The following is a 27757-nucleotide window of genomic DNA, read 5'->3' on the forward strand; positions in this document are numbered from 1 at the left end:
CTGCCAAAGAAGATCGAGGCACATCTAGACCTTACTGAAAGGTTTATGCAGTGATCAGTGTGATTTACATTCAGAATCCCATTCTTTGAAAAATGTTAACTAGCCCAGTAAGTGTCTGAGGATCATTAATTAAATTGATGAAAAAAACAAACAAACAAAAAAAAACATATTGTTTGACTCAATAAATACCTCATTCTCCCTGTTCCTCTATGATACTTTCGCCACCACAAATAACAAATTACATTTACAGCCCAAGTTTACTTAGAATGTTAATGTAATGTTAATACGAATGTTCCTTTGTAAAACACTCAACATTTAAAATCAGAAATGACAGTGTCCTCAAGCTTTTTTATAAGCTTTCTTTGCTTTCTCCTGCATCCGTCTGAAAACAAACAAAGCCCTCAGCAGCCTACTAGGATGTATTTAAACGGTCTCTTCTCCCAAGATCAATACAGAGGGTTGGTTGTTTTCCCCCCCTTAGGAGTCTGTGCTGTGGACATGCATCTGTTTTAGTCAGGGTGGATTTACAGCCATTTATAAATTTCTCTGAGATCCACATTGAGGAACAAACAGAATCACAAGCAAAAATAAAATAAATACAAATAAATAAATAAATAATAATTCAGTATAATGAATATTCAACACCAAGCTCTTTGTATGAGCTATTCAAGTCGACAAGCTCAATTGAATTGTTTTGGCTGCAAACGTCTTTATTATTTCATACATTTACATAATTATTTAATATTGTCTTGGACAATAAGGGACTGGAAAAGATCCAATGTTTCTACGCACTGATTCAGTGGTTTTAAGGCCCAAACCCTCTGAATCAGGGCATCATATTAGGAATTATGTGTGGTTTAAGGTCTGATCGACCAAAGGAAGCAAAAAATGAATTATTTTGGAGTTTTATATGTTTCAACAGGGCTTTCACCAACATTTCAGTAACTGCAAAATGTAGTTTTCCTCTAAAAATACGCTGGCGAACAACAATTTGCGTTTGACTGACTATGGCAACAGCTCAATGTCCTTTACACGATCGGTTATCATGATCATTATCAATTTATTAAATTTACATATTACAAATAACATCACTTTCGTTTTCTTCTTTAATACAAATCTACGCTATGATCGCGGCGCCAATAATTCTCACATTGCATAGAATACACATTTAGCACCACGGACAGCGCTCAAACGTATGAACAATGGTAACTCAAATAAAGAAAGGGATTTCAAACTTCCTCCAATGCTACTCTGAGCATTCCTCAAGAGATACAAGTTTCGCCAATATGTCGCGTGACATGCAGATACAGAACAGCTGAGCTGCAGATGTTTTTGTCCTTGTGACCTGGATGTGGCGTCCAGTAAACCCCAGTAGAGCAGACTCAGACGTCAGCTGAGAAGGAGGTACTAACATCAACACAGTACGGTTCCAACCGCATATGAGGAGTGTAATCATCACCACACGGTGGAGCAAAGGGACGCCAAACTTTATTCCCACTTCTGAACCGATGAACCGAGCAACAAAGTTCAGCAATTGAAAAAAAAGCGTCGTTGCATCTCTTCTAACACTTAAACTCTTCAGCAAACAATTATCCTCTCTCTATGGATTGTATTCTGTTGTCAAAACGCAAGAGCACTATAAATGTTGCGCTTTTCCCCAGAAAACAAGGCAGTGACTTTTTGTTCAATGTGCACCCAGAACGGATTGCGATGATTGTGTCCAACTTGAGTGTGATCAGCTGCAGGAGGGCGAACAACGCGCTGTGCCTCAGTGCAGTGGAGGGACATTTGGAGGCGTCCTCCCCCTATAGCACTCTCAGTCCCACCGGCCACCTGCTCGTGGCGATGAGCTTGGGCTTCATCGGCACTTTCGGATTCCTCAACAACCTCCTGGTTCTCGTGCTCTTCTGCCGCTACAAGGTGCTGCGGTCCCCCATAAACTTTCTGCTGGTGAATATTTGCTTGAGTGATCTCCTGGTGTGCGTGTTGGGCACGCCGTTCAGCTTCGCGGCGAGCACTCAAGGGCGATGGCTCATCGGCGACAGTGGATGTGTGTGGTACGGCTTTGCCAACTCGTTGTTAGGTGAGTGTTTTTGTGGAATCTGATACTGTATCATAACATTCTGTTATGGCTTTGCATGCATTAAAGTTTGATTCATCTGGATTTGATTTCATCTGGCATAAATCATTAAAATGATAAAAAAAAAAAAAAAAAAACTCATAAATACCCAAAGTGTCCAGCTTTGCCTCAGTTTGAACGTTTCGTTTTATGAATAGGGATAACGAAACTTATATGTCATCGTGTTGCTGAGATCTAAGTTCTTAGAAATGTTTGTATTCATGTTTCGTACATTTTCGCACTACATTTTTTATTATTCAAAAACATGTAGCCTATAGTCTACCATTTTCTACAAATATCTTAATGACTTTAAAATGCAAATGGTGTAAGCATAAATAAAAAAATAAATAAAATACTTTCCTTGTAGGCTACTTGGAATAGTACACGTGAATGTGCACAACTTAATCGCTATTTTCAAGCCAAGCCTTATCAGGCAGTTACCCCAGTTAAGCTTATTAAAACTTGCCTTTCAAAATAATGTCGTTTTTTTCCCCTTTGGTTTTCATCACGTGACAACCAAATGCATTTCTGCATGTTGGCTAGATCACGCTGACTCATAATTAGTGGATATATTTGAATATTTTAAATCAAAACTGTGTAACAGCTTATTATATATTTTTTTAAAACAAATAATGAAAGATTATGCCAACTCCTATAAACATTAAATTTTCCAAGTGGGGTTTCCAATGTTTTATGGGGACATTCAATAGACATAATGATTTTTTTTCTGTACAAACTGTATATTCTATCCCTTTACACTAACCTGACCCATCACAAAAAACTTTCTGCGTTTTTACATTTTCAAAAAAAAATAAAAAAATAAATAAATAAATAAAATCACTTAGTATTATTTATGGGGACCAAAAAATTTCTCCACAAGGACACACACACACACATACACACACACGCACACAGAAGTGTAGTTTATAGCTGCAAATGCATCTGAAGGTGATGACATTGGTTCTTTCTGAAGGCAGTAAACTCTATGTCAGAGTAAATGCAGCATCTCAGAAAAATGACCGATTAAAAATTTTTCAAGAATTGTTGTGTCCACCTTTATCACAAATGAACAGGCATGAAGTGTTTGATGTTTTTCAGTTTGAAGATTGCATGTTATTGCTTTTACCATGTTTAACTTACGTCATTTGATTAGCATGCTACCTTACATTAGTTATATTGTCTGAAAACTAGGAGAAGAGAGAAGGGAAATGTGATAAAGTGAGAGAAGGATCCATGGAATAAAGAGTCTCAGAAGAGAAAAAGAGAGATGCCATTGAAAGACAGAGCTCAGCAGGTAAAGAAAAAGGCTATAGAGTCCAAGAGCAGAGAACAGAGAAAGGACAGCATGAGCACACACCACAGCATCTTTGGGTTTAATCACTATCAGCACCTCTGTGAGCTTTGGAATGCAAAATTATATTTTCTGGTGGTCAGAAAGTGGGGTTGTAATAGAGAAATACATTTCTTTGTTAATTTTCAAAACTGCAGAATGTCTTGGAAATGATTATCTTTTCTAATCCCGGCAGTGTGTTCTCAGGACTCAGATAGCTATGAGGATAATAACATTGATGTTGATATCGATACAGATATTGTCATCTGTCATTCAGCCAGGAACACTAAACTCAGTGAGACTGCAGCAATAATAGTAGTGTCATCATGCAGTCACTGCAATTGTGCAGGGAGGTTATATAGGAAATAGCTTATGATAGATATTATTGCTAAACACCAGATACACTACAGTAAGTAAAGCATTAATATGTTGGAGGGACAAATAACATACTTTGCTTCACGTCCTCGGGGATGTATAAATCATATTTGTGCTTCTTTTTTTTTTTTACCATGTTATTACCTCAGGACTACACTTTACCTTGTTTCACAGTATCTGATGTCTAGTCAACTCAAATCACATTTATTGATATAGTGCTTTATGCAATACAGATAGTTTATAAGCATCTTCACAGAAATGAGCAAGAAAATAACAGTATTATTGTTCTTCGGTTATGAAATGAATACATCTATATGTAAGCGCTATGTCATTATTCAGCTCTATTCAATTCAGTGTTGATTCAGTTTAGTTTAATAACAGTATGAATGTAAAGTAGTTAGGAAGCAAACTCTGTTCAACTATAAAGCAGATAATAGCATGATCATTCAGCTCAAATCAGTCGGTGTTAATTCAGTTTAGTTCAATAATAGTGCATCAAATTAGGAAACAAGCGTAAAGTAATTCAGTTATAATCAGCTCTACAGAAGTTTAATAGTGTCATTATTCAGCACAAGTCAGTTCAGTGTTGATTAAAGTCAGTTCAATAACAGTGTCGATATTGCTGAGTAAATCAATTATGAAACAAATTTAAAATTGCCATCCAGCTATTTTCACATCAAGTTTTGTTCTCATCCAATAGTGTCAGTGCAGTAACATTTACAGTATTACTGAATATTAAATGTCTTTTAAAGCCCAACTGAGCAAGCTAAAGTCAAGGAAACAAAACTCCATAGTGGAGAAAAAAAAAAAAAAAACATTGGGAGACATTAGGTTCAGTTCTCCTCTGGCCAAATGAAAGAACACAGTGTGATTCTGCATCAAACTATGTGCACTGAAATTATATAAAAAAAAGTTTTTCTGCTTGAGGATCGGGATACGCCACGGCAGAATTAGGTAAAAAATGAAAAAGTCTAAAGGAGAATCACCATTGTTATATTTTCCAATAAGTGTCTTTTGAACAGAGAATGCTTTTTTTTGCATCAGAAAGCTGCCAGTGAATGCAACAGAGCAAGACAAATCACATTTGATTGCTTTGTTTGTGGGAAAATCATCTCTTGGCATCTTAACATAGCCAGAATATTAGATTTTGAATCCACTTCTCTATTGCTTGAGATCTTATGCAATTTTTCAGATGCTTACTTTATCAGATTCATCTCCTCTGAGATGTTATGTGGACAATTTATCATTAAAATAAGCTAAAAAACAGGCCTCATGTCTCATAAAATGTTTATGACTGTTGGTTTTATTTGGATTCAATTCTGTCAGGAACACTATTGTCAAAGATGTTTGATAAGTAGCATACAGTTTGAATTGTCGGTGTGGTTTTGTTCTGGGCAAGAACTCCCTGCCCATCTGTGCAGCCTAGCATGGATAAGAGCAGGGAGTGCAGCGATAACCCCCTTTAGGGTAAACAGAACAGAACCAACATAAATGTATTGCAGATATCATTAATGTTCTAAATGGCAATAATTGAATGTATAATAACAACATAAATAAAGATAAATGACAGTCTGATTTGAAGAGTAATATCAGAAGGCCAAGTCCTGACTGGACGAGAGGAGGAGCTAGGGATGGAGGAGGGTTATTGGCTCCTGAGCAACACGATAAAGCTGCTGATAATACTGAATGGACCTTATATAGGGATGCTGTAATAGGTAGAGTCAGCTGATCCAAACTTGACTGATGTGACCCGCCAGAACTAACGCTACACTTGATTTTGAAGAAAGTAATCAAAAAGTAATTTCATACGGCAGGGCTGTGTTCTTAAGCAATAGTCCCAGAGGAACAAATTAAAAACGTAACTGTTCAAGGTAACTGTGGAGAAATTAAACGTGTATTACATGTGTTTTTTACACAGTTATTAGCACTGTGGTTACTGATCATGATGAATAATCTAATAATAACAAGATTTTTTGTTGTTTAAATGGGTCTAAATCTGTTATGATTGGAAATAAGGGTTATTTGACAACATTAATGAACAGTATTTTCTAATTAAACCATTAAACATTTAAAACTAGAATTTCATATCCGTCAATTTCTGTGACATAAATGTTAAGTTGAGTTTATATAAAATTATGGAAGAATGAATACAATTTTCCAGGTCAATTTATTCTTCCATAATTTTGTGACTTGACAATTTCTACTATTCGCTCCTTTCTTCCTTTGATTTCTGCTCCAAGAAACTGGCAGCATCCAATAATTTGCATTTGGAGTGGCATTCATGGAGTGACGATTCTTCTAAAGGCACACTTTCTCTTTGTGATTGCTGAAATCTCACTTTATTATTGGTCCAGATAGCTTTGTTTTTCTGTAAGGTAGTATCACTTGTCTTGTGCGACATGATATATTGCTACTGAAACATATCAAATAGTATCAAGTTGAGTTGTTTGCTCATAAAGCTCCCTCTCTCTCTGTCCCTCTCTCCAATATATATGTATGGATTGTTCTTGAAAAACAGTTCTAGAAAAGTCTAGAGAGTTCTAAACAGTTCTAGAAAGTGCTAAGGAAGTGCTACTTATAAGCAGTAACGTTTGTTATATGGTTTTACCAATTTTTTCTCTCAGGTGACCTTTAAAAAAAAAAAAAAAAAAAAAAAAAAATTCATTGCTTTTAATCAAAAGTTCATCCTTAACAAGAAAGTCATACAAGTTTGGAAAGGCTAAGTACATTATGACACATTGTTTTTTTGTTGTTGTTGGATGAACTCTTATTTTAAAGGGCCCCTATTATGCTATTTTAACGTTTCCTAATGTTGTTGTGGTGTCTCCTACAACATGTTTACATGCATCAAAGGTAAAAAAAAGTGTTTAATTACCTCATAATATACATTTGCACATCATCACATTTTCAATGATTCTCTAACGACTCGTCAGATGAATCAATCTCTCTAAATGCCTCCTTTCCGCAAGCTACTCTGCTCTGATTGGCCAGGCAGCTCAGTCTGTTGTGATTGGCCTACCGTGTACAGCGCGTCGAAAACAAAAACGCCCATTGCCATAACAACGTCAGCTCTGCTTGTCCTGAGGCTTCCTACACTGTAAACTAAACACAGTAACGAACAATGACGTCGATTTGACCATATCAATGCGAGCGCGAGTCCAATGATGAAACATTAGAAGTTATTCAACCCGAACCTCCATCGCAAGGACGGCTCGAGCAGGACGTTTCTCAGTGAAACACTACTCAGTTTGAGGTACATTATATGAGATGTTCCAACTGTAATTCCTCACAATCAGCATTAACAAGTGCATGTCCATCAACAAACCGATTATTTTACTTGTACTAATTTATTTACAGAGTATTTTTCTAATATATTGCGGTGAATATGTGGAAACTGTATCAATAACAGTGCATGTATGCAATGTATACATTAGCCGAGCTCTAGAGTGAATGATCTGATGTAACATAAACGTTGGTAATACAAATATTTCCTCAAAGTAGTGAGAACGACAGACAATCTGCATTAATAGACACAGTTATAGGTAATAGTGGTTCACAACTGATCAGCAGAAGTATTTCAGTAAGACAGTGATAACGTTAGCCAGTTAGCAGGAGACCTACACAATATAAAACTCAAAACTAAATTTTTTGAAGAGCAAGTGGTTTGCGAATCCTGCACTGAACTCCGAGATTTGAGAAGCAGTCGTCAGTAAAATAAAGAGAAAACAGCAAAGGTTTAGGATTATACTGCTGTGATATCGTGGTAAAAATGAATTTTAACCACTGATTCTTCACATGCTCGTCCTTGGGCAGTGAAAAGAAAGTCTTTACTTTCACATTATAGAGCAGAGCGTCTTCTCGACATGATGCTATCCAGTGTCCACAGGAATCAGCTGCAGGTTTGAGGTTCAAGTTTTCCCTGGTGTCTGCGAGCACAATAAGTGGGCGGGCAATATACTAATGTTTCGTCTTTAGTCACAATGAAACGGCTTATGACTCATTTGAAAAACGATTAATTTAATTGACTCAGAGTCGACTCTTACTTTTGAAAGACAATAACTTTATATATGGTGCACTTTCAGATTTAAAGGGATAGTTCGGCCAAAAATGATATTTAACCCATGATTTACTCACCCTCAAGCTGTTCGAGATGCATATGTCAATCATTTTTCAGATGAACACATTTTCAGTTATTTTAGAAAATGTCTTAGATCTTTCAGTGGTTATAATGTGAAGCTATGGGGTCCACCTCCTTCAAGTCCCAAAATGTGCATGCATCCTTCACAAAAGTAATCCATCCGGCTCCAGGGGGATAAACAAAGGCCTTCTGAGGGTAATCCGTGCGGTTTTGTCATAAAAATATACATATTTAAAACTTTATAAACGAAAATATCTTGCTTCCGGCAACGGTCGACGCACGTTCACGGGAGATGGATGCCGGTGTATGACATAGGACGTAGCGTAGGGAAGCGTTGTGACGTAGAACGAAGTATAGCTAAATCAAACGCTACGTCCTACGTCATACGTCGGCATCCATCTGCCGTGAATGCGCGTCGACCGTTGCCGTAAGCAAGATATTTTCATTTTCATTATCCCTTTAAAACTTTGCAGGATGTTTTCATTCACTTAGAGCTATGTTACACACTACATGAAAGGTCATTTTCAAAAATCCATAATAGGGGCCCTTTAAGGTGTCACATAACCAAAGTAGTCAGACCAATGCATCTTGAGACATAAAGACCAAGCTGAATAACCAAAGTAGTCAGACCAATGCATCTTGAGACATAAAGACCAAGCTGTTTTCCCTATAGATTCTCAGAGATGGACTATATGGTTCTTATGGCATGGTCTAGTGGTTTAGTTAATGGATCAGCAATCAGGCTGTAGAAGGATTCAATTTCGGGTGAGCTCCACTGCAGTCATGACCTTGAGTTTATATATTATGCCCTCCCTATCACACCATCACACGGTGAGGTGAGCTCAATATCTACAGCAGGTTTTCACCCTCCCAAACACTCACATTAAGTGATAGTGGTATTGTGAGGGACTTAAATAAAAAAATAGAATAATTAAATAATTAAAAGAATAATAATAAACAAACCTTGAGATTTAATTGTTTTACATAATCTCTGGTCTGCATTTATTGACCTGGAAATCAAAGTGTTCCACTTTAACAGATACACTATGGTATTTACCTTGAATAATTTATTAATTGTAGTGTCTTTACACAATTAAATACATACGTGACTGTCCGTTGCTTCAAATCAGATTCAACTAACTCTAACTACCTTTACCTGACCAACATAATCAGGTTAGTTCACCCAATTCATTTTTTTTAATTTGAATGAAATTTCTGTCATCATTTAATAAACCTCATGTCGCTCCAAACCCATAAGACCAGGCACGGATTGACGTACGGGCTTACTGGGAACTTGCCCAGGGCACTGGGCCAGCAGGGGGCCCTGTCAAATTTACTGTGTACATTCTTTTCAAATAATAATTTTTTTTTTTTACATTTTATTTTCAATAAAATTGTGTTGAATATTGTGGAATAACGTGATTCTTTTTTTGCAGTTGCAAAGTATTAACTGGTAAATAAATCAAATAATCACTTTTAATGTATTGCTGCGCTGTTGAGAGGGACATCTAGAGATGAGTGAAAATCATTGTGTAATATAAAGTCTCGCGTAGAAGACGGTAACTTGAAAAACAAAACAAAAATGAGTTTAAAACCACAACCAAGTGGATCAATGAAAAGAAAGCAAAAAAAGGACAAAGAAGCAAGAGAAGCTGCCACAGCCACCGTCACCATCACAATGTCAGGATGATCACACTAAGAGTAAGACAGATGATGAACACCTGTTTTGGGAGACAAACAACGACCCAGCATTCTGGGGAGATTTAAAAAGGGATTCGGTGAGAAGTATTCTTATTAACAGAGGGGCTGCTGTTTTTCATAACCGAAGCTTAAAATATACCTCTTCCGTAAGGGATAGCGGTCTGGGTGGCAAGACTCGCTCCCTTACCAATGATTTATTACACACTCACTTACCAAAGGGCCAGATTGTGTCACAAGAGTGGCTTTTATACTCTCCATCACGGGACTGGTGTTCTGCTATTCTTGCAAACTTTTCTCGTCCAAAAGACACATCTTTACAGATGGATTTAGTGACTGGAAGCACCCAGAATGGATTTTTGAACATGAGAGGAGCCCAGGTCATATGTCCTGTATGCTAGCCTTATTGCATAGATCTAAAAACACTCAGGCGATGGCCTCAGCTCTGGTCAAACAAATTGCTGGAGAGAGGGAGTACTGGAAAGAGGTACTGAAACGTGTGGTGGCAGTAATACAATTTTTAGCCGAAAGAGGACTGGCTTTCAGGGGGGAGGATGAACTCCTAGGTTCGCCTCACAATGGAAACTATCTAGGAATTTTAGATCTGATATCTCAATTTGACCCGTTTCTATCGGAGCATATTAAAACACGTGGCCAAAAAGGAAGGGGAACTGTATCTTATTTGTCATCAAGTATATGTGTGGAGTTTATTGATGTATTGGGAGAACAAACTAAACAAGTAATGAATTAAAGCAGGGGTTCTCAATCCTGGTCCTCGAGGGCCACTTTCCTGCAGAGTTTAGCTCCAACCCTAATCAAACACACCTGAACCAGCTAATTAAGCTCTTCAGGTTTACTAGAGAGCTAAAGGCAGGTAAGTTTGATCAAGGTTGGAGCTAAACTCTGCAGGAAAGTGGCCCTCGAGGACCAGGATTGAGAACCCCTGAATTAAAGGATGCCAAATATTTTTCAGTCATCGTTGATTCAACACCAGATTTGTCCCACACAGACCAGTTAACATTCATCTTCAGATTCGTCAATGAGAAAGGGAATGTACTAGAACGATTCATAGCTTTTGAGCCCATTTCATGTCACACAGGTGAGAGTTTGTGTGATTATGTCATTAAAATGGTAAACAGCCTTGGCTTGGACATATTAAACTGTAGAGGCCAATCATACGATAATGCGAGTAATATGTCGGGCAGATACAATCGACTGCAGGCTCACTTAAAACGGAGAAATCCATTGATCCATTACATACCTTGTGCTGCTCACTCATTGAATTTAATAGGTGTAAACAGTATGCACAGCAGTCCAGATGTCGAACAGTACTTTAGTCTGCCACAGTCGTTGTATTCATTTTATTCTGCATCTATTCGCCGATGGACAAAAGTGTTCGAAAATACAAACTCGGTGGAGTTTGTCTAATACATTTGTCTAATACTCGGTGGAGCTGGAGGGCTGATTCGGCCAAAGCTCTCTGGCAAAATTATAGTAATATAAGAGAGGCCTTGAACAGTATACTGTAGCTGCAGATGAGAATGAAAAAAGGGAAACACGCAACGAAGCATCGGGACTGCGCTCAAAGATGGACAAACTGGAAACTGCATTTTCATTTATGGCGCAGTTCTGGAATACTATACTCGAACGATTTAACGTGACCAGTTTATGTCTACAAAAAAGTGATATGAACCTTCAAAAGCGGCGCGACTGCTTGAATCATTGCGTGAGATTGAATCAGCTCAGCGAGAACTATTTGAACACTTTGAGAAGAGTGCTTTAAGTGTGACAGGTGTATGTCAGTCTTATAAGCATGAAGTACAACGCATCAAGAAAAGAAAAACTTTTGAGACCACAGATGGTGATGCAGGCCTTAGTGAAAGCCGTAATTATCAAGTGGACACATTTAATGCTACCATTGACAATCTTGTCAACTGCCTTGATCACAGAATGGATGCTTATAAACACATGAATAGTCTCTTTGGTGTTCCATTCGTGCCAGACTCAGAATCTGACAACAACATTATTACAGGAGCCCATAACCTTTCTGCTGCTTACCCTCATGACTTTGAGCAGCTGTTTTGCTGATGAGCTGATTCAGTTCAGATCTTTCATTTCAATGGAGCCATCAAAAATGCTGAAAACAATTATTGATTATGGACTGCCTTCGGTTTTCCCCAATGTGAATGTTGCCCTAAAGCTTTTCCTCACCCTGCCAGTCAGCAACTGTGAAGGAGAACGTTCATTTTCTCTCATGGCAAGAGTAAAAAAAAACAACTAAGAAGCAAAATGTGTCAAGGACATCTCAATTCACTGTCTTTAATGGCCATTGAATGCAATCTTGTAAGGGAACTGGATTTTGTTGATGAAATCGAGAAAGATACCCCTCAGCTAAGGTAAAGTTAAACCAACCTTTTGGTTCTAAGCTAAATGCCTGTGGTGAACGACAGTTATACACATGAACTGCTAAGCGCATGTCTGCTAAATGTAGAAATGTAAATGTAAATTATTCATGGAATTTTCTCCTGTGATATGATTTGGAGAGGTCAGAAGCTTTTTGATAGAGTATGTTGTACAGTATGTTGATAGATATTGTTGAGATATAAATAAACCAATTTGTGGTATGAAAGTACAGAATATTGTGTGCATTCTCTCCCCGTGTATTTCTGTCATTGTTAATCCTGTATGATGGGGCATACAGGTGCAATACTGCTGTCGAAAAATTTGGTAAAGGGGGCCTTTGAGACATCCGTGCCCAGGGCACATCATCGCCATAATCCATCCCTGCATAAGACTTCCTCTTAGACCACAAGCAAAAATTATTTCTAACATATTGTATATTTTCTTTAGCCTAGAAATCTAGACGCACCCTAGCGGGCTTAACATAATGACGACAGAGTTGCGACGGTTCCCTGCTAACGTTACTTGAAAACAAAGAGCTGCTGCTGCTGGAGAACAGTCTTTCGAATCGGCTTTGGCCGCGACTCTGGAGGACTTGGAGTTAAGTTTTTCTTTGAGAAAAGAGCAAAGAACGGCACTTAAGTCATTCTTAAAAAAAGGAAGATGTGTTCGTAATTTTGCCGGCCAGATTCAAAAGTTGAATCTATCATCTAACGTTAGCTCCGCTGTTAGGAAAACGCTCTGGTTGGTTGAAGCGCTGTCCTATTGCGTGCAGAGGGAATTTGAAAGACAGCTGTTTATCCCGCCCCTCGGATTGAGCCGTGTCTATGGTGAGTTGCCAGACCTAACATCTTGATGTAGGTCTGGCTTGCCAGGCTATATTTTCTTATATTTTCTAGTAATATTAAAGATTATTTTCTAATCTCTCTAATCATTTTGTTCCATACTGTTACACTTATTCAGATGCGTTTGTAGTTTGTTTCCATTAGTCACTTGTTCCTTCGTTTGAGTTTCCCGTCACTCATCAGTTCCCATGGACACTAATCATCATCACAGCTGTTCGTCATTTAGGTTATTACCATGTGTATTTAAGTTACTCACCTACACTCAGTGTTTGTCTGGTCTTGTTTGCATCAGCGTTTGTGCATGTATTACCTGTTGGACTGTTATTAAACTGCATTTGAACTTTATTCCTGATCACCATCTGTCTGTTTGCACCTGGCTAACACATCCATTGAAAGTCCACTCAAACAACATTTTCAAGCTTCAAAAATTAGTGATGGGAAACTGTGGTTTTCTGAAGGCTTTCATCAAATTGTGCGGGAAAAAAGGTTAATTAGGCTACTCAAAGCTTTTAACACATTGTGCATTAGTGAAATCTGGTCTAACAAATCACCGCAGAGCAGAAAAAGCACGTGACCAAAGCTTCGGAAGTCCGTGACATACATGTGTGGACATACAGTTCTAACTAATCTCATCTCATCTAAATTAATTTGTGCCAATGAGACCACAACTTGTGTCATGTGTAGCCTGGTCAATGGATTCAAATATTGATCAATAATATAAAATATACATGTAGGCTATGTGATCATAATTATAGTAGGCTAATTGTAATTGAAAAAATATCTTGGGTGTTCTGTTTTAAGAAAATATAAATTATGTTATAGGGAAGTGTAGTATTAAATAATTTAAATAATGCCTCCTCGATAATCATTTCCCTTTTTATGCATCAGATGAGGTCGCGATTCTCCCGAAGCTCCATTTTTTTTCAAACCAGCTGTGCCGACCTTCCGATACTGCATGACGTTCGAAGCTTCAAACGTCATCAATCATGTGGCATTAGGTGTGTTCGACATCGGCTGCGGCTGGATGCACCCGATCGGCGAGAGTAGCCGCGTGCAGGCGTGGAGGAGCTGCAAACGGAGACGTGAAGTCGGACACTTTCTGGTTCCCGTGGTGACCGCTCACGTGGTGTTTGCATACTTTACCACAGCTGAAGTGAAATAAATGCAATATTTGCCAAATAATAGATGTTTCAGAGACATTTTCATTCAATACTTTATGTAGCCTACTGCTTCATACAGCGTCTGTTTGAACAAGAATAAAGTTAAACATAAGCTACTATCTGGAGTCTACGTTTTTTAATCAGTTTTAATTTGATAAACATGACACAATATAACATCGCAACGACATGAAAAGAGTGTTTACTGTTATAAAAAACTGATTTGAGAGCTTTAGAGGAACTAAAGGTGTTCGAATAAACACGAAACACACGTGATCGTTGTCATGCGGTGAATCCGGCCAATCGTGGTACAGCTGTGTCGTCATCAGCCCTCGTGCAGCCCAGTGCAGCCGCTCTTGAGAAGCTGCGCTGGCTGAGTTCTTCGGCTACTCTCGAATCGCTCTCGCGGTACTTCGATGGTATACATCACGTCACGTGGTGTCAGTGCTGTATCAAGTCGGATAAAATTTCTAACCGGCATGCACTGTTTAAGTCAGCCGCCGATCGGTCTGCGCAGAGCTGCATGAAGTCGAACAAGCCTATTGTCATTTCGATACAAGCATCAGTACAGTGTGTGATACAAAAGTGCTTCGAAAACTGCGTCAGAGCACCGGAGCCCCATTATCAACCGTCACATCACTATAAAAAAGTACATAAAGACACTGTAAAGTAATCCATGAATCAAGTATTTTAATCTGAGTCTTCTGAAGAGACATGATTGTTTTATATTATAAACACGGTTAATGTAGACTTTTATTCACAAATAAAAACTGATCAACATACATAGAGCTCGACAAATAAGGTAAACAGAAGCTCAAACATCTCATGAACAATAGCTTGAAGCTTTACAAAACGTATTAGTTATGTGCACTTTCATATTCATTAATCTGGTTAATGGGGGAAAATGATCAAAGTGGTGCAGTTACTCCCAAGACTTTTGTCAGGCCAGTTACATGGTTAAAATTACAACACTACTTCAGTCCACTTAGGTAAATTTGAATCTTTGATTCCCTTGACAAGTTAATGCTTGTGCTCTGTGGTGCTCTCAAAACACCAGTGGAAGACAGAAAACATGGAGAGGGCTTGGGAAAACTTATTATTATTTTTGCAGTTTTGTAATTCATAAAGTGTCACAAAAATTACACACTTCAGCTTTAAGAACTGGCTTGTGGATTGCTTTCACCTACAATTGTACAGTCTTGAATTAATAGTAAGACATGAGTTCTGCTCTTCTGAATGTCTTATATGCCTGCTGAAAAATACTCAAAATTGAACTTAATGTGCAGCAGTCTGTCGGTAATGGAATGTCACATTCGACTATTTAAACCTAAATCAAATTATAACATTATTGAAATATCTTTATATTTTTTTTCTGCAGGCATTGTGTCGCTTATCTCCCTGGCCGTGCTATCATATGAACGCTACTGCACAATGATGGGCTCCACAGAAGCTGATGCCACCAACTACAGGAAGGTGGCCTGTGGGGTGGTGATGTCCTGGGTTTACTCTTTAATCTGGACTCTGCCCCCTCTGTTTGGTTGGAGCCGCTATGGCCCAGAAGGCCCTGGAACCACCTGCTCTGTAGACTGGACAACCAAGACAGCTAATAACATTTCTTATATCATCTGCCTCTTTATTTTTTGCCTGATTATCCCCTTCCTGGTCATTATTTTCTGCTATGGTAAGCTGCTGCATGCCATTAAACAGGTGAGTGAAACATTATCCACTGTCATTGGTTTTCTGAAATCATTTTTTCTGCTAAGCCTTTTTGCATTTGTCCTTAGCATTTCAGTATTTGATTAAGGTTAGGTTGTTTGTCATTTAGCAGCCGCTTACAGTCCACCTGGGGCTATGTTCCTCGTGCAAGGGCACAATTCTGGTAGGGGATCTCAACAACTTTCTAGTTCTGGATGCCAGCCAAGATCCCTAAAGGAAAAGTTCACCCCAAAATCTTCTTTTTCAACATCTTTTTTTGCATCAATGAAGCTATGAAAAACACAACATCATAACAATAACACCATAAAAGCACCATAAAAGTGGTCCATATGACATATCTCAGTGGTTGAATAGCTTTGGATTCTTTTTTGCATCAGTATTCAACAATGTCTCCAAAATAGATTAAAAAAAAAAAAATGGTGCAAATGGCTTTAGTTGTTGCATGTCTCGCAACCAATTTCGTAAAGGTGGGCCAGTTTGAAATTCCAAATGAAAACATTTTGAGAGATGCAGCAGATGGGAAGATGAAATATCTTTCTGTTCTGTTCTTCATATAAAAGTTTTTCATGGTTTCAGTTTACTTGGAAAATTGTTGCCCAACCTAAATTTATAGTGGATACCCACTAAAACTACTTTCTACCATATATATATATATATATATATATATATATATATATATATATATATATATATATATATATACCAAAACTACTTTCTACCATATATATATATATATATATATATATATATATATACACATAATCTAATTTGGTTGCATTTATTTATGATTTCACTGGAATGAAAAGCACTCTGAAGGGAGGTGAGAAATTATATGCAAATTGTGTGCGTACCGACCACTGGCCCACAGAGGGAAGGGTAATAATGTGACAGATGAATTTTAACTGCTGGTAAAAGTAGTGAAGCAACTTATTATAACTTAATGCAGTCACCTTTTTCAGCAAACATGAAGCGTGGATTTAGAGTGCATTAAAGGGTTGGTTCGGAGTAAAATCAACCTAAGGTCCTTTGCACCATGACCTAGGTTGTTTTTTACTCTGAACAATCCCTTTAAGAGAACTGAGCTTTGGCATTTTTTAGACCTGAGACAGTCTTGCGCATTTACTTCCTGATGCTTGCATGCGCTCTCAAGTGGCCAAGACCTCAAGTGTGGGTATTGAGACAGGACCTATTAGAAGCTTCCAGACAGGTGTGTTGGAGAAGGTTGAAGATGAACTCTTCAGGAAGCTTGTCTTCCAACAGCAGGAATGGACCCTGATTTAGATGGTCGAAAAAACGAATGTCACAACGAAATCATAGACACCCAAGTGGAAATCCCAGATGAAAATTCTTCACTTTACAATAAACCAGTAGTTCTCAACTCCGGTCCTGGGGACCCAACACTCTTTGGATTTTGTATGTCTTTATTTAACACACCTGATTTGGATCAACACCTTGTTAGAACTGAATAGAGCGATGGGTCACCGGGACCGGAGTTGAGAACCACTGCAATAAACCAAGAAGTGCAGAAAGATTTGATTGTGTTTGTCTTATTATTTTACAGACATTTTTACTTAGCCTGTACTGTTTTTTAACAACATTACAACCATCACCCAACAATTTCGACATCTTGAAGATAAGGAGACTCATGTGCAGACAGACACAGTTGTATGGGAGGGAAGTATGAGGAGATATTTGGAATAAGTTGCCTCCTAGGAAACAAATAATTTTCAATGAGACGGTCGGTTGGAATTTAGAGCAAGATAACTCATGAATGTGAACTTGTGAAATAAGTTGTGTGTTTCTAAGAACATTGGGTCAGCCTGACTGTGACAGAATTTTTTTTTAATCTTTTATGTTCTGGTGTATTTACTTTGGATATAAATTTGTTTTCAAGCCATCCCACAAGTTTACTTATCCAACTGGAAAAGCTCACAATATCTTTTGTTCAGTCTCTCTGTCTTTCTCTGGTTCTTTTTCTACACTCAATAGTTGTCACTTTGTAGAATCTTTTAAGTGGCCTGTCCAGTTTAGTGAAAGCTTCTGTTGCTACGGTATTAGCATCCACTTTACCATTGCATCATTATTGCTAGTGTCGTTGTTTCACAGATGAAGACAGTCTGACTTCGCAAAGCACATGCATGAATAATAGCTCAAGATTCCTGCCTCTATAGGCAAATATAGCACTCCTTGTGTATTTTATCTATTTATTTTGCTAATTTACATACATCTGGACTCTCTAGACAAATACTGCAGTGTCCTCCCTTGTTGCAGAGAGCACACTAATAAATCAAACTAGCTAATGGTGTTGAATTCCCGATTTAATAAAGCGATCTTCTTTCGACTGTATGATGCAGTGAGAGTAAAATCAATTAATCTGCTTTAAATTAGATGACTAGTCCTTTCTCTGGCTTTTCACAGATGAATAATTAATTATGTAAAAAGTTGGAAGTGGAAGTTCTGAAGATATGTTATGAGCTCAGGACTGCTGTTACCTTTAGGAATATATGCTCTGAATGACATATTTCATAGTCACAAAATGAGACTATTTGCCAAACCCAGGGAAAATCTTGTTATTAGTTCTTTGGAGTTGGTTGAGTATTATATATAAGTTTGCATGCAACTTGTTTTGCTTGTATGTGCTAGCTGTTTATGTTAAGTTCACAGGAATTGTTGAATGCACTCAGAACGCTGTGTTAGATGTGTGAGAGATATGTGAAAATACATTACGTACTTTGATTAGAGAGCTCAGCTGGCTGCTGTTGATGTGTTTGCTTGGAAACCCAAGTAGACAAACTGTGTGGTTTCTCTCTTTCCTTCTTCTTGCGGGGCAAATGTGGCTTCTCTTCAGTTTTATATATCTTATAGCATTTTATATCTTAACAGAATGTATGTTTAAGCAGATGGAAGAACTCTCAGCTATGTATTTCTGCTTCTAACAGGCAAATTAAATACAAGCTCTAAATCAGTGATTGTCACAAACTGCTCTGAAGATCCAAATGCAGATTTGTTGGGGAAGTCCAAACTCATGATTCATGTAACAGGCTTAATTTCAAGGCAAATCATGACCGAGTCCAGGAAACAGGGAAATGGGTTCAAGACCATAAACCATAAACCATAAACCATGACAAGAGAAACAAGAGAGCGCACTCAGATCAACAGCTAATGACACACAGGTGGATGTAATCTCATGATAATGAGTCCAGGCAAAGGTTTATGGGAAATGTAGTTCATGATGGAATGGCAAAAGACCAGGGAGGAGTGCCCTCTGGTGGCTATCATGTTCAAATAAGATTTTTAGACTATTTAAACTACAAACTATATCTGTCCAGTTCTGATTTTTATTTCTGTTTTGACTGCAGTTGCTTTTGCTTGTATGTACCCATTGATTGTCATGATTATGTGACAAGCTTACTTATGTTCACCATGCTTGAAACATTCGCAGTGTATGTTTAAAAAAACCCTGAAAAAAACAACTGGAAAGAGTGGCGTACAGTATACACTTCTTAAAATCCCCATGAAAGCAAAATTTATCGTCCTTTTTATGGAATATTGCAGTATTTATTATAAATTATTATTATTTGTATTATTTATTTTACATGTGCCCTTGTAATCTTTAATCAAAAACATTAACGTCTCATCCCCCGGCCTCACAATGACATTTCTTTCTATGATGTGTATACAAGTGTGGGCAAGTTTGTCCAATGACCAGATAAGTTGACTCCTACAGTTGGCTTTCTAATTTTAAATAGTTTACAAAGTGAAATATTTGACATGCTCTGTGGTCTTTTACAATCTTAACTTTTACACCTTATACCTATTGAATACCTGTTGACAAGGGCATGCTCCAGGGATATCCAATCCTGCTCCTCAAGCGCCATGTTCCTGCAGACTTTAGCAGAATTGCTTGGAAGTTTCTAGTAATCCAGAAGACATTGATTAACTGGTTCAGATGTGTTTAATTAGACCTACACTCAAAAAAATGCTGGGTCGTTTCTGTAAACACATTGTTGGGTTGATTGTGCTGGGTCAAAATATTGGGTTGTTTGGGGTACTGTAAACACATTATTGGGTTGCTCATGCTGGGTCAAATGAGTTGTAAGGGGGTTATTCACAAATAAACAGTTGGTTGGGTTATTTTGACCCAGCAACTGGTTTATTCTTTGCGGAACTTTCTGGATCTTCACTTCAGACTCGAGGAGCACGCCACACGGGAGCAGGCAGTGTTTTATGGTAAGTTAATAATGTTTATTTACCTATATTTTTAAAAAGTTGTGGTAACTGCAAGCTAATTTCATTGTTCAACATACAGTCTTTGATATGGAAGTGTGAGGGGGTAATGTATTTATTCTGTGAAACCTAAATAGCCACAGCTAAGTTAGCCGGTTAGATTTTTTGACAAAATTCCGCATTGTTAAATCCTTAATTGTAAACCAGCTAGGCCTATATCAGCAGCCTTTTTAAAATATGCAGTTTAAATTGTAAATTCATCACGTAATTATCGTATTCATTGTGGACGTTGTGTATTTAAAAGTGAGGAAAGCGTTTTGAATGAAATCCATACAAGCGCGGTATATTTTTAGTCCCTCACAGAAGAGAAAGAGAGAGAGCCGCACGTAAAATTGCGGGAAATTAGTCTCGAGGCTATTGTAGCTAGCTAGTGAGTTGCGTGTGGAAAGTCTGCTGGTATATTGTAGAAATACTCGTCAGAAGAAGCGACTGGGGTAAGTTCCAGCATAGTCTCCTCCTGCGTGTGTCTTCTGTAATGTCTGTCGGGATCGTTCAGAAAAAAATTAGTAGCTAACTGAGGAATAACATCACGATACGCGCCGTCACATTGTGATCTGATTAGTATAGCCTAGTGTAAGGAATTTCCGCCTGGATTGTCAATGGACAGGCGCCAGTTCTGAGAAGAAAATTATTAAGAATGATCGTCAATATTTAAAACTTTAAAAATGTAGACTTACATGATACCCTACCATGCATGTCATCTTTCATTTTATTGTGTAACATTATCTAAGCGTGGCGATCATCAGCGCTGCCAGTCAACGAGCAGCTTTGTTGGTTTGTGAGTTTTAGTGTTAAAGAAAGACACTATCAACATTACAGTAATATTTTGACTTTTATTGCCTAAATGTTGACAATATTAGTCCAAAGTACTCTTTTATTACTATAATTCAGTTTGCAAATAATGAATTTAAATAGACATTTTGTTTGTTTGCCACATTTAGTCATATTTGGTAATGTTTGCAATAACATTTTTTTGATACTTCCACAAAAAAAAGCTTAACTTGCATGTTACTGTAGTTATATTGCAACACTCTAAGTGATTGTGTGTAATCAACAGGTGGGGACCAACATGTTTGAATATTCACAAAATGAGATGACTGGAGCATTGCTGCATATTCTGTGCCTCAAGGATGACACGAGGGGGACATGTCAGACCTTTGCCATTGTTCCAGGCCACGCCATCGAGACCGAGTCTTTGCTGAAGGCTGTTCATCTTTGTTTCAAAGCTATTTTTTTTGTTTTTGATGTTAAATACACAAAGCAGTGTTTCCCCGCCTGGGAGTTTCTCCAGCATGTCTTGTATCAAATTAATGGAAAAGAGTCTTCCTCTGTAAAATTTGAGGACTACAGTTGTTTCAGGCCCACGTGATATTTAGTCGCATTTGAAATGTTTGTGGCTGTTCTTAATAAATCAACACATCTTAATAAATGAAATCGTAAACGTATAAGTTCAAATGGGTTGCTTAATGACTTTTAAAGGTGCATTGTGTAACATTTACGAGGATCTGTTGACAGAAATGCAATATCATATATAACTATGTTTTCAGTGGTGTATAAAGACCTTACTTAATGAACGTTATGTTTTTATTACCTTAGAAGTATACATTGTATAATTGTATACAAAAAAATATTAAAGACATGTATTAAAAATGTTTTGTTTTTTTAAACAATTAAACGAGATTTAAATCAAATTTACAGTGGCCTCTCTGGTTTATTGTATTACAGAGACAATAATTATTTTATATTCGTAATATAACAAGTATTTGTTACTAATTTTATAAAGGCAATGAGACAAAAATAACCCAGCATATAAGTAGGACTTAACCCAGCAAGAGGGTAAATTCCACCCACTAGTTGGGTCAAATGAATGACCCAGAAATATGGGTTAAATGGTAAAACCCAGCACTTGGGTCAAACCAACCCAGCGCGTGTTCTGTCCAATAGTGACCCAGCGGTGTGGTTAAGGTTGGGTTATTTTTTAACCCAGCAGTTTTTAGAGTGTAGAACTAAACTCTTGCTGCGTCCCAATTCGCATACTACCCGTCCTAAATAGTATTCGAAATTAAAATTAGTGTGTGTCAAATCGTAGTTTGTTGAAATGAGTATGCCAAAGAGACACGAACGGGCTATTTTTTCTGGTTAGAATCTGAAGTGCAGATCTGTGCACACTCTAACGGCTAATATTGCCCACAAGCCAGTGCACATTGGATGAGGATTTTATTAGAACTGCAAACTCAAATAAAAAGTGTTAAAAAAACCCAACAAATATGGCGGGAGTGGAAGTCCGACGTTTAAATAAAGGGGTTTAAGTGAATAATTATCAGTATCTAACTTGACAAAATATATTTATTCAATGTTATCCACATTGTATTTAATCTGCAACAGCATTGTGAACTTTTGAAATGATACGTTTGGTCATTAAATTTTAAATGCATCATTATGTAAATTGCAGACACACGAGGAGAGTTCTTCAGACCCACGGTAGGCAGATCAACAAACTGTACCCCAAGATTCTTAACCACTGATTTGCAGAGGGGAGCTACATTTCCTATATCAGAAAGATTTTGGGAAACAGAGGTCCCGAACCAGATGATCTCAGTTTTGCTTTCATTAAAAAAAATACTAATACATAAATAAATCATTGACATCCTTAATTTAACTTCATATAAACAGTTTAGTAATGGCTCATTTGACCTCCTGTCCTGTTTTCAAACAGTTACACATGAGTGTTATCAGCATAACAGTGAAAAGATACTTCATGCCTTTGATAAATAGAACCTAAAGGTAACATATAAAGTGAAAACAGAATTGGACCAATAATAGAGCCTTGCAGAACACCACAAATCAATGAAGCAGATTTGGAGTAAAGTTGACCTGTGTTAACTGAGAAGGTCCTATTAAAGAGAAAATATTTAAACCATTCAAGAGCCATACCCCAAATACCCACAGTCTTTTCTAGGCGAGGAATAGAATGTCATGGGCTGCGTTTCCCGAAACCTTCTTAACGCTATGTCATTCTTAAGTTACACCTTAAGCTGTACCTTATCGATAATACGTGTTTCCCAAAACGTTCTTAGTTAAGTATACCTTCTGTAAGTCATACGTTCGGAAGGTTGGTCTGGACCACTCTTAGATTTACCTTATCACTGTTGCAGGTCTATACGAATATAATTCAGAAGTTTTAATACACCCAGACATTGTTCAATTAGGCTAATTCAAGTGTTTTCATGCACAGAATAAAATAGTCATTACACTGATTGTTGTTAGATTTTTAATTATATTATTAAATATATTATATTATTAATTTAATTAAAGAGCGCTTTTAAAGGCCAGTGAAAGCATAGGCTACTGTCAGTTAAGTCCTATTCGGACGCTAATTGTTTCTCATGGGCTCGTATTTTAAACATTTACAGGGGTAATTTGGTGATTTTAGTGCCGTCCGAATCCATAAAATCAGTGTTTTTTCTCACCCAACCCGTGTAAAAATCCCTGGCCGAATTAGTACCTACTGTTTTTTGACAAACAGGTCGTGTGGTGATTTAATTGCCGTCTGAATCCACATCTCTGAGTTTACAAGAAGAGATTCAAAATCCACTGTTTAAACCCTTTTTGATCACTGCCGAGCAATGTACGTAAGATGTACACTTTTACTACTGAAATGCTGGAAAGTATTTACAAGAACAGCATTTCATCGCAGCTCCACTTCAGCGAACAAAAATGGGAAAGAGAAGAAAGCATGTAAAAATTTGAAATGGTTATCATGGCAGCAATGATACAATTTTAAAATATGTAGGCTAGGCTATTATAGGCTATTATAGTTTGGATTCTTTTTTTGTAATATCCCATGAGTCCTAATAAATGCAATTTCATCGATTTCTAAAGTGCTTCTTTTATAAAGAGCACCGCTTTCTCACATAATGCAGTGAAACAGCCCCTGCACGAGAGAATAATTGATTCTCGAGCCATCGATATCAAACAATTCAGCACCATCGCCACGGACAGCACCTGGTAATGTCGCACGTAAGAAGGTATATCTTAAAGGAGAACTCCGGTCAATTTTAACATTGAGCTCATTTTTTTTGTAAATTTGGAGTGCTGTCAGTACAGAGAACAAAAATCGGTGTTGCCTACACCATGTTATCCTCTTTTTAAAATTTGCACTTAAATGGGGCAAGTTTTAAACCTGCTTTTAGCCTCTTAACATCCTTGATGTGTCATTACAAGTGCCCAGCCATGTGAGTGATTCCTTCAGAGTGAACACGAGTGAATCTGACTGCAGTAGATGTGAAATATATGAATAAAAATGATGTTTATTCAGCCAGCGCACATACCTGTATTTACATCCTGTTTTCGGTTGAAGTCCACACTAGTCGATTGTTGAGTTCACGCGCATAGGTTCAGTACGTACGATCATGCGCCCGAACTCGACAATCGACTACTGTGGACTTCAACCGAAAACAGGGTGTAAATACAGGTATGTGCGCTGGCTGAATAAACATTATTTTTATTCATATCTTTCACATCTACTGCAGTCAGATTCACCCACGTTCACTCTAAAGGAATCACTCACATGGCTGGGCACTTGTAATGACACATCAAGGATGTTAAGAGGCTAAAAGCAGGTTTAAAACTTGCCCCATTTAAGTCAACAGGGTGCAAATTTTAAAAAGAGGATAACACGGTGTGGTAAAAAGGATGTTAAGAGGCTAAAAGCAGGTCTAGAAATCTAGAAAATGACACTTCGTTTAATGCAACCTTTTCTAAGACTTTAGATAAAAATGGGACTTTTGAGATAGGATGATAATTTGATGAAACACTTGGATCCAAATCTTTTCAAGGGGGGCTGTACAATAGCATATTTAAAACTCGTTGGAGCTACTCCTGATGTGAGACTTTTATTAACTAACGTCAGCAAACTCTTTAATGATGGAACAATATCACAACAGCAATTTGTAGATTTCAGCTGACCAATTATCTCAGCTAAAGACTGAAGTGAAAGAGTGAACTGATTGATGACCACAGACGTAAAACGAGCAACCAAAGGGTCATATGAATCGGGCACAATCTGCACCCTGATATCCTTAGTTTTCTGAACCAAAAAAATTAACAAATCATTACAAGCCATAGCAGGAAGAGCAGGATAAGTGACAGAAAGATTAAGTACTGAATTGATCATATTAAACATGATTTTTGAATTCTCACTACCTTGAAATTAAATGAAATGAAATAGTTAATTTTAGCTAGTATCCAGAGATTCTACCTGTAACTTATTCTTCTTCCACATTTGCTCAGCTCTCCTACATGCTTGTCTCATGTGTCCTTGTTTAACCAAGGTTCTTATTTGGTTTTACAACTCTTAACCCTTAATGGGGCTATTGAGTTTAGGATAGATGAGCATGCAGATTTTAAGATATTATAAGAAACATTCACATCTAAATCAGCATAGGAGTCCTCAAGAGTACCAGTAATGTCAGATTCAGAAAATACGGTCTTAAACTTCTCAAAAGTATCCGTGTTTACATTTTGAACCTGAGAAACTGGAGGACTAACACTCCTGATGACACATGGAGTAGTAACAGAACTGATAATAAACATGTGATCTGAGAAAACTGAGTTTTGAATTTCAATGTCCCCAACAGAAAGGCCCAACATTAGTATAAGTCCAGGTGGTGTTCATGTTCATGAGTAGGACCAGGGCCGTGCACAGACATTTTGAGGGGCAGTGGCCTAAACCAAAAAAAGGGGCACTAAGGGGGTGGTTGCTTGTTAACAGAAATTATCCAGTTATTACAAAATATACAATTAAAAGAGAAGACAGCACACACTCAAATACATTTTAGACTTTATTGTAGATATTTTGATAGAACATCACAATTACACATTGCTGATAATAACATAAACTATTTGATGTTTTACATTTTTATATTTACCTGTTCCATTTACAGCAACACTTTTTTATTTGGTACCATGTCCTGAAAGATCTTGATAACCTATTTTTTTATGATTCACAATTACACATTGGTGATAATAACAGAAACTATTTACCGTTTTACATTTTGGTATTTACCTTTTCCTTTTACGGCAAAACCTTTCTATTTGGTACCATGTCCTAAAAGATCTTAAAGGTCCCATTGCATGGATTATTTTATTATTTTAGAATGTTTCCTGGGGTGCCCTTATAATGTTAGTATGTTTTTTAGATTAAAAGTTGTTATAATTTAGAAATAAAAGGCATATTTCCTAGCCTGATTTTAGCCTCTGATTTGAACGCTCTTGTTTGAAGGGGCGTGTCTGTGTGAGACTTCAGTGTAAACGCCCACTGCTGTGATTGGCTGTGAGACTTCAGTGTAAACACCCACTGTTGTGATTGGCTGTGAGACTTCAGTGTAAACGCCCACTGCTGTGATTGGCTGTGAGACTTCAGTGTAAACGCCCACTGCTGTGATTGGCTGTGAGACTTCAGTGTAAACGCCCACTGCTGTGATTGGCTGTGAGACTCCAGTATAAACGCCCACTGCTGTGATTGGCTGCTGTGAGACTTCAGTGTAAACGCCCACTGCTGTGATTGGCTGTGAGACTTCAGTGTAAACACCCACTGCTGTGATTGGCTGTGAGACTTCAGTGTAAACGCCCACTGCTGTGATTGGCTGTGAGACTTCAGTGTAAACGCCCACTGCTGTGATTGGCTGTGAGACTCCAGTATAAACGCCCACTGCTGTGATTGGCTGCTGTGAGACTTCAGTGTAAACGCCCACTGCTGTGATTGGCTGTGAGACTTCAGTGTAAACGCCCACTGCTGTGATTGGCTGACATGCTTGCATATGAAATAGCTAGCATTACATGTGGAACTCTCTCGAATACTTTTACTATTACATCTATTATACGTTTTTACTATTACAGATATCGAGATTAACGAATCGTGAGAAGTTTTTAGGTATTTAGATCTATTCCCATCACAGAAAAGGTTGCAGTGATGAGCATTGAGCAGATGACAGCCTGTTGATCGCGTGAATGAAGATCTTATCATTGCAATAGTTTCTGCACTCTCACTAATGCTTTCACTAATGCAAACATGAGGTAAGTACAGTAAGAGCTTCGTTGTGCAGTGTAACAGCGTCATTGATTTCATAACGGGTTTTGGCAAGTGTCCAGATAAACTCCCGCTGTGTGATTGACAGGGATTGGCGATTGGAAAGGGATTGTTCTTTGATTGCTTTCTGTATATATATATTAATCACAGTTTAAGTAAGATTATTTTCATTCTAAGAGAAACGACGTGAAGTTGATCGTTTAGTCACTGACTTGATGTACTGATGCATAAAACAGTATTGAACGACTTTGAGAGAAAGATTATCTGTCTGAACTTGAACAATTACACATCAGAAATTCACATAACCCACTTCAGAGGCTCGGATGAAGGAACTAAAAAAATACTTTTGTGTTCATTTGTACATCCAAACACTGAGCAACTTCCATGCTTCGCTCGTTTGTAAGCCATGATGTCTCTCAAGGAAAAACCAATATCGCGCTCGCGCAGCTCATTTTCTCATGGGCGGCCAAGGCATAGAAGAGAAAGGGGAGGTGACCTTTCCCCTTATGCCGACATAAGGGGAATATTTCTAGATTCGCCCGTCTGAGCTTTCATTTTCTCAAAAATACCCAGGGCTTGGTTTACCCAATTTACCTTGTCTA

General features: G+C 37.8%; 1 protein-coding gene across 1 annotated transcript in view; it reads left to right on the forward strand.

Moving 5' to 3' along the window:
• Window positions 1-869: 869 nt before the first annotated feature.
• The window catches only part of tmtopsa (teleost multiple tissue opsin a), a 97786-nt gene continuing 70898 nt past the window's right edge, over window positions 870-27757 (forward strand). Inside the window, exons 1-2 of the mRNA XM_079877347.1 lie at window positions 870-2083; window positions 15441-15769. Of these exons, the coding sequence (XP_079733473.1) occupies window positions 1603-2083; window positions 15441-15769 (810 nt within the window). The 5' untranslated portion in view covers window positions 870-1602. The remainder of the gene's footprint in view (window positions 2084-15440; window positions 15770-27757) is intronic.

The sequence above is a fragment of the Squalius cephalus genome (assembly GCF_949319135.1).
Source record: "Squalius cephalus genome assembly, chromosome: 7".
NCBI lineage: Eukaryota > Metazoa > Chordata > Actinopteri > Cypriniformes > Leuciscidae > Squalius > Squalius cephalus.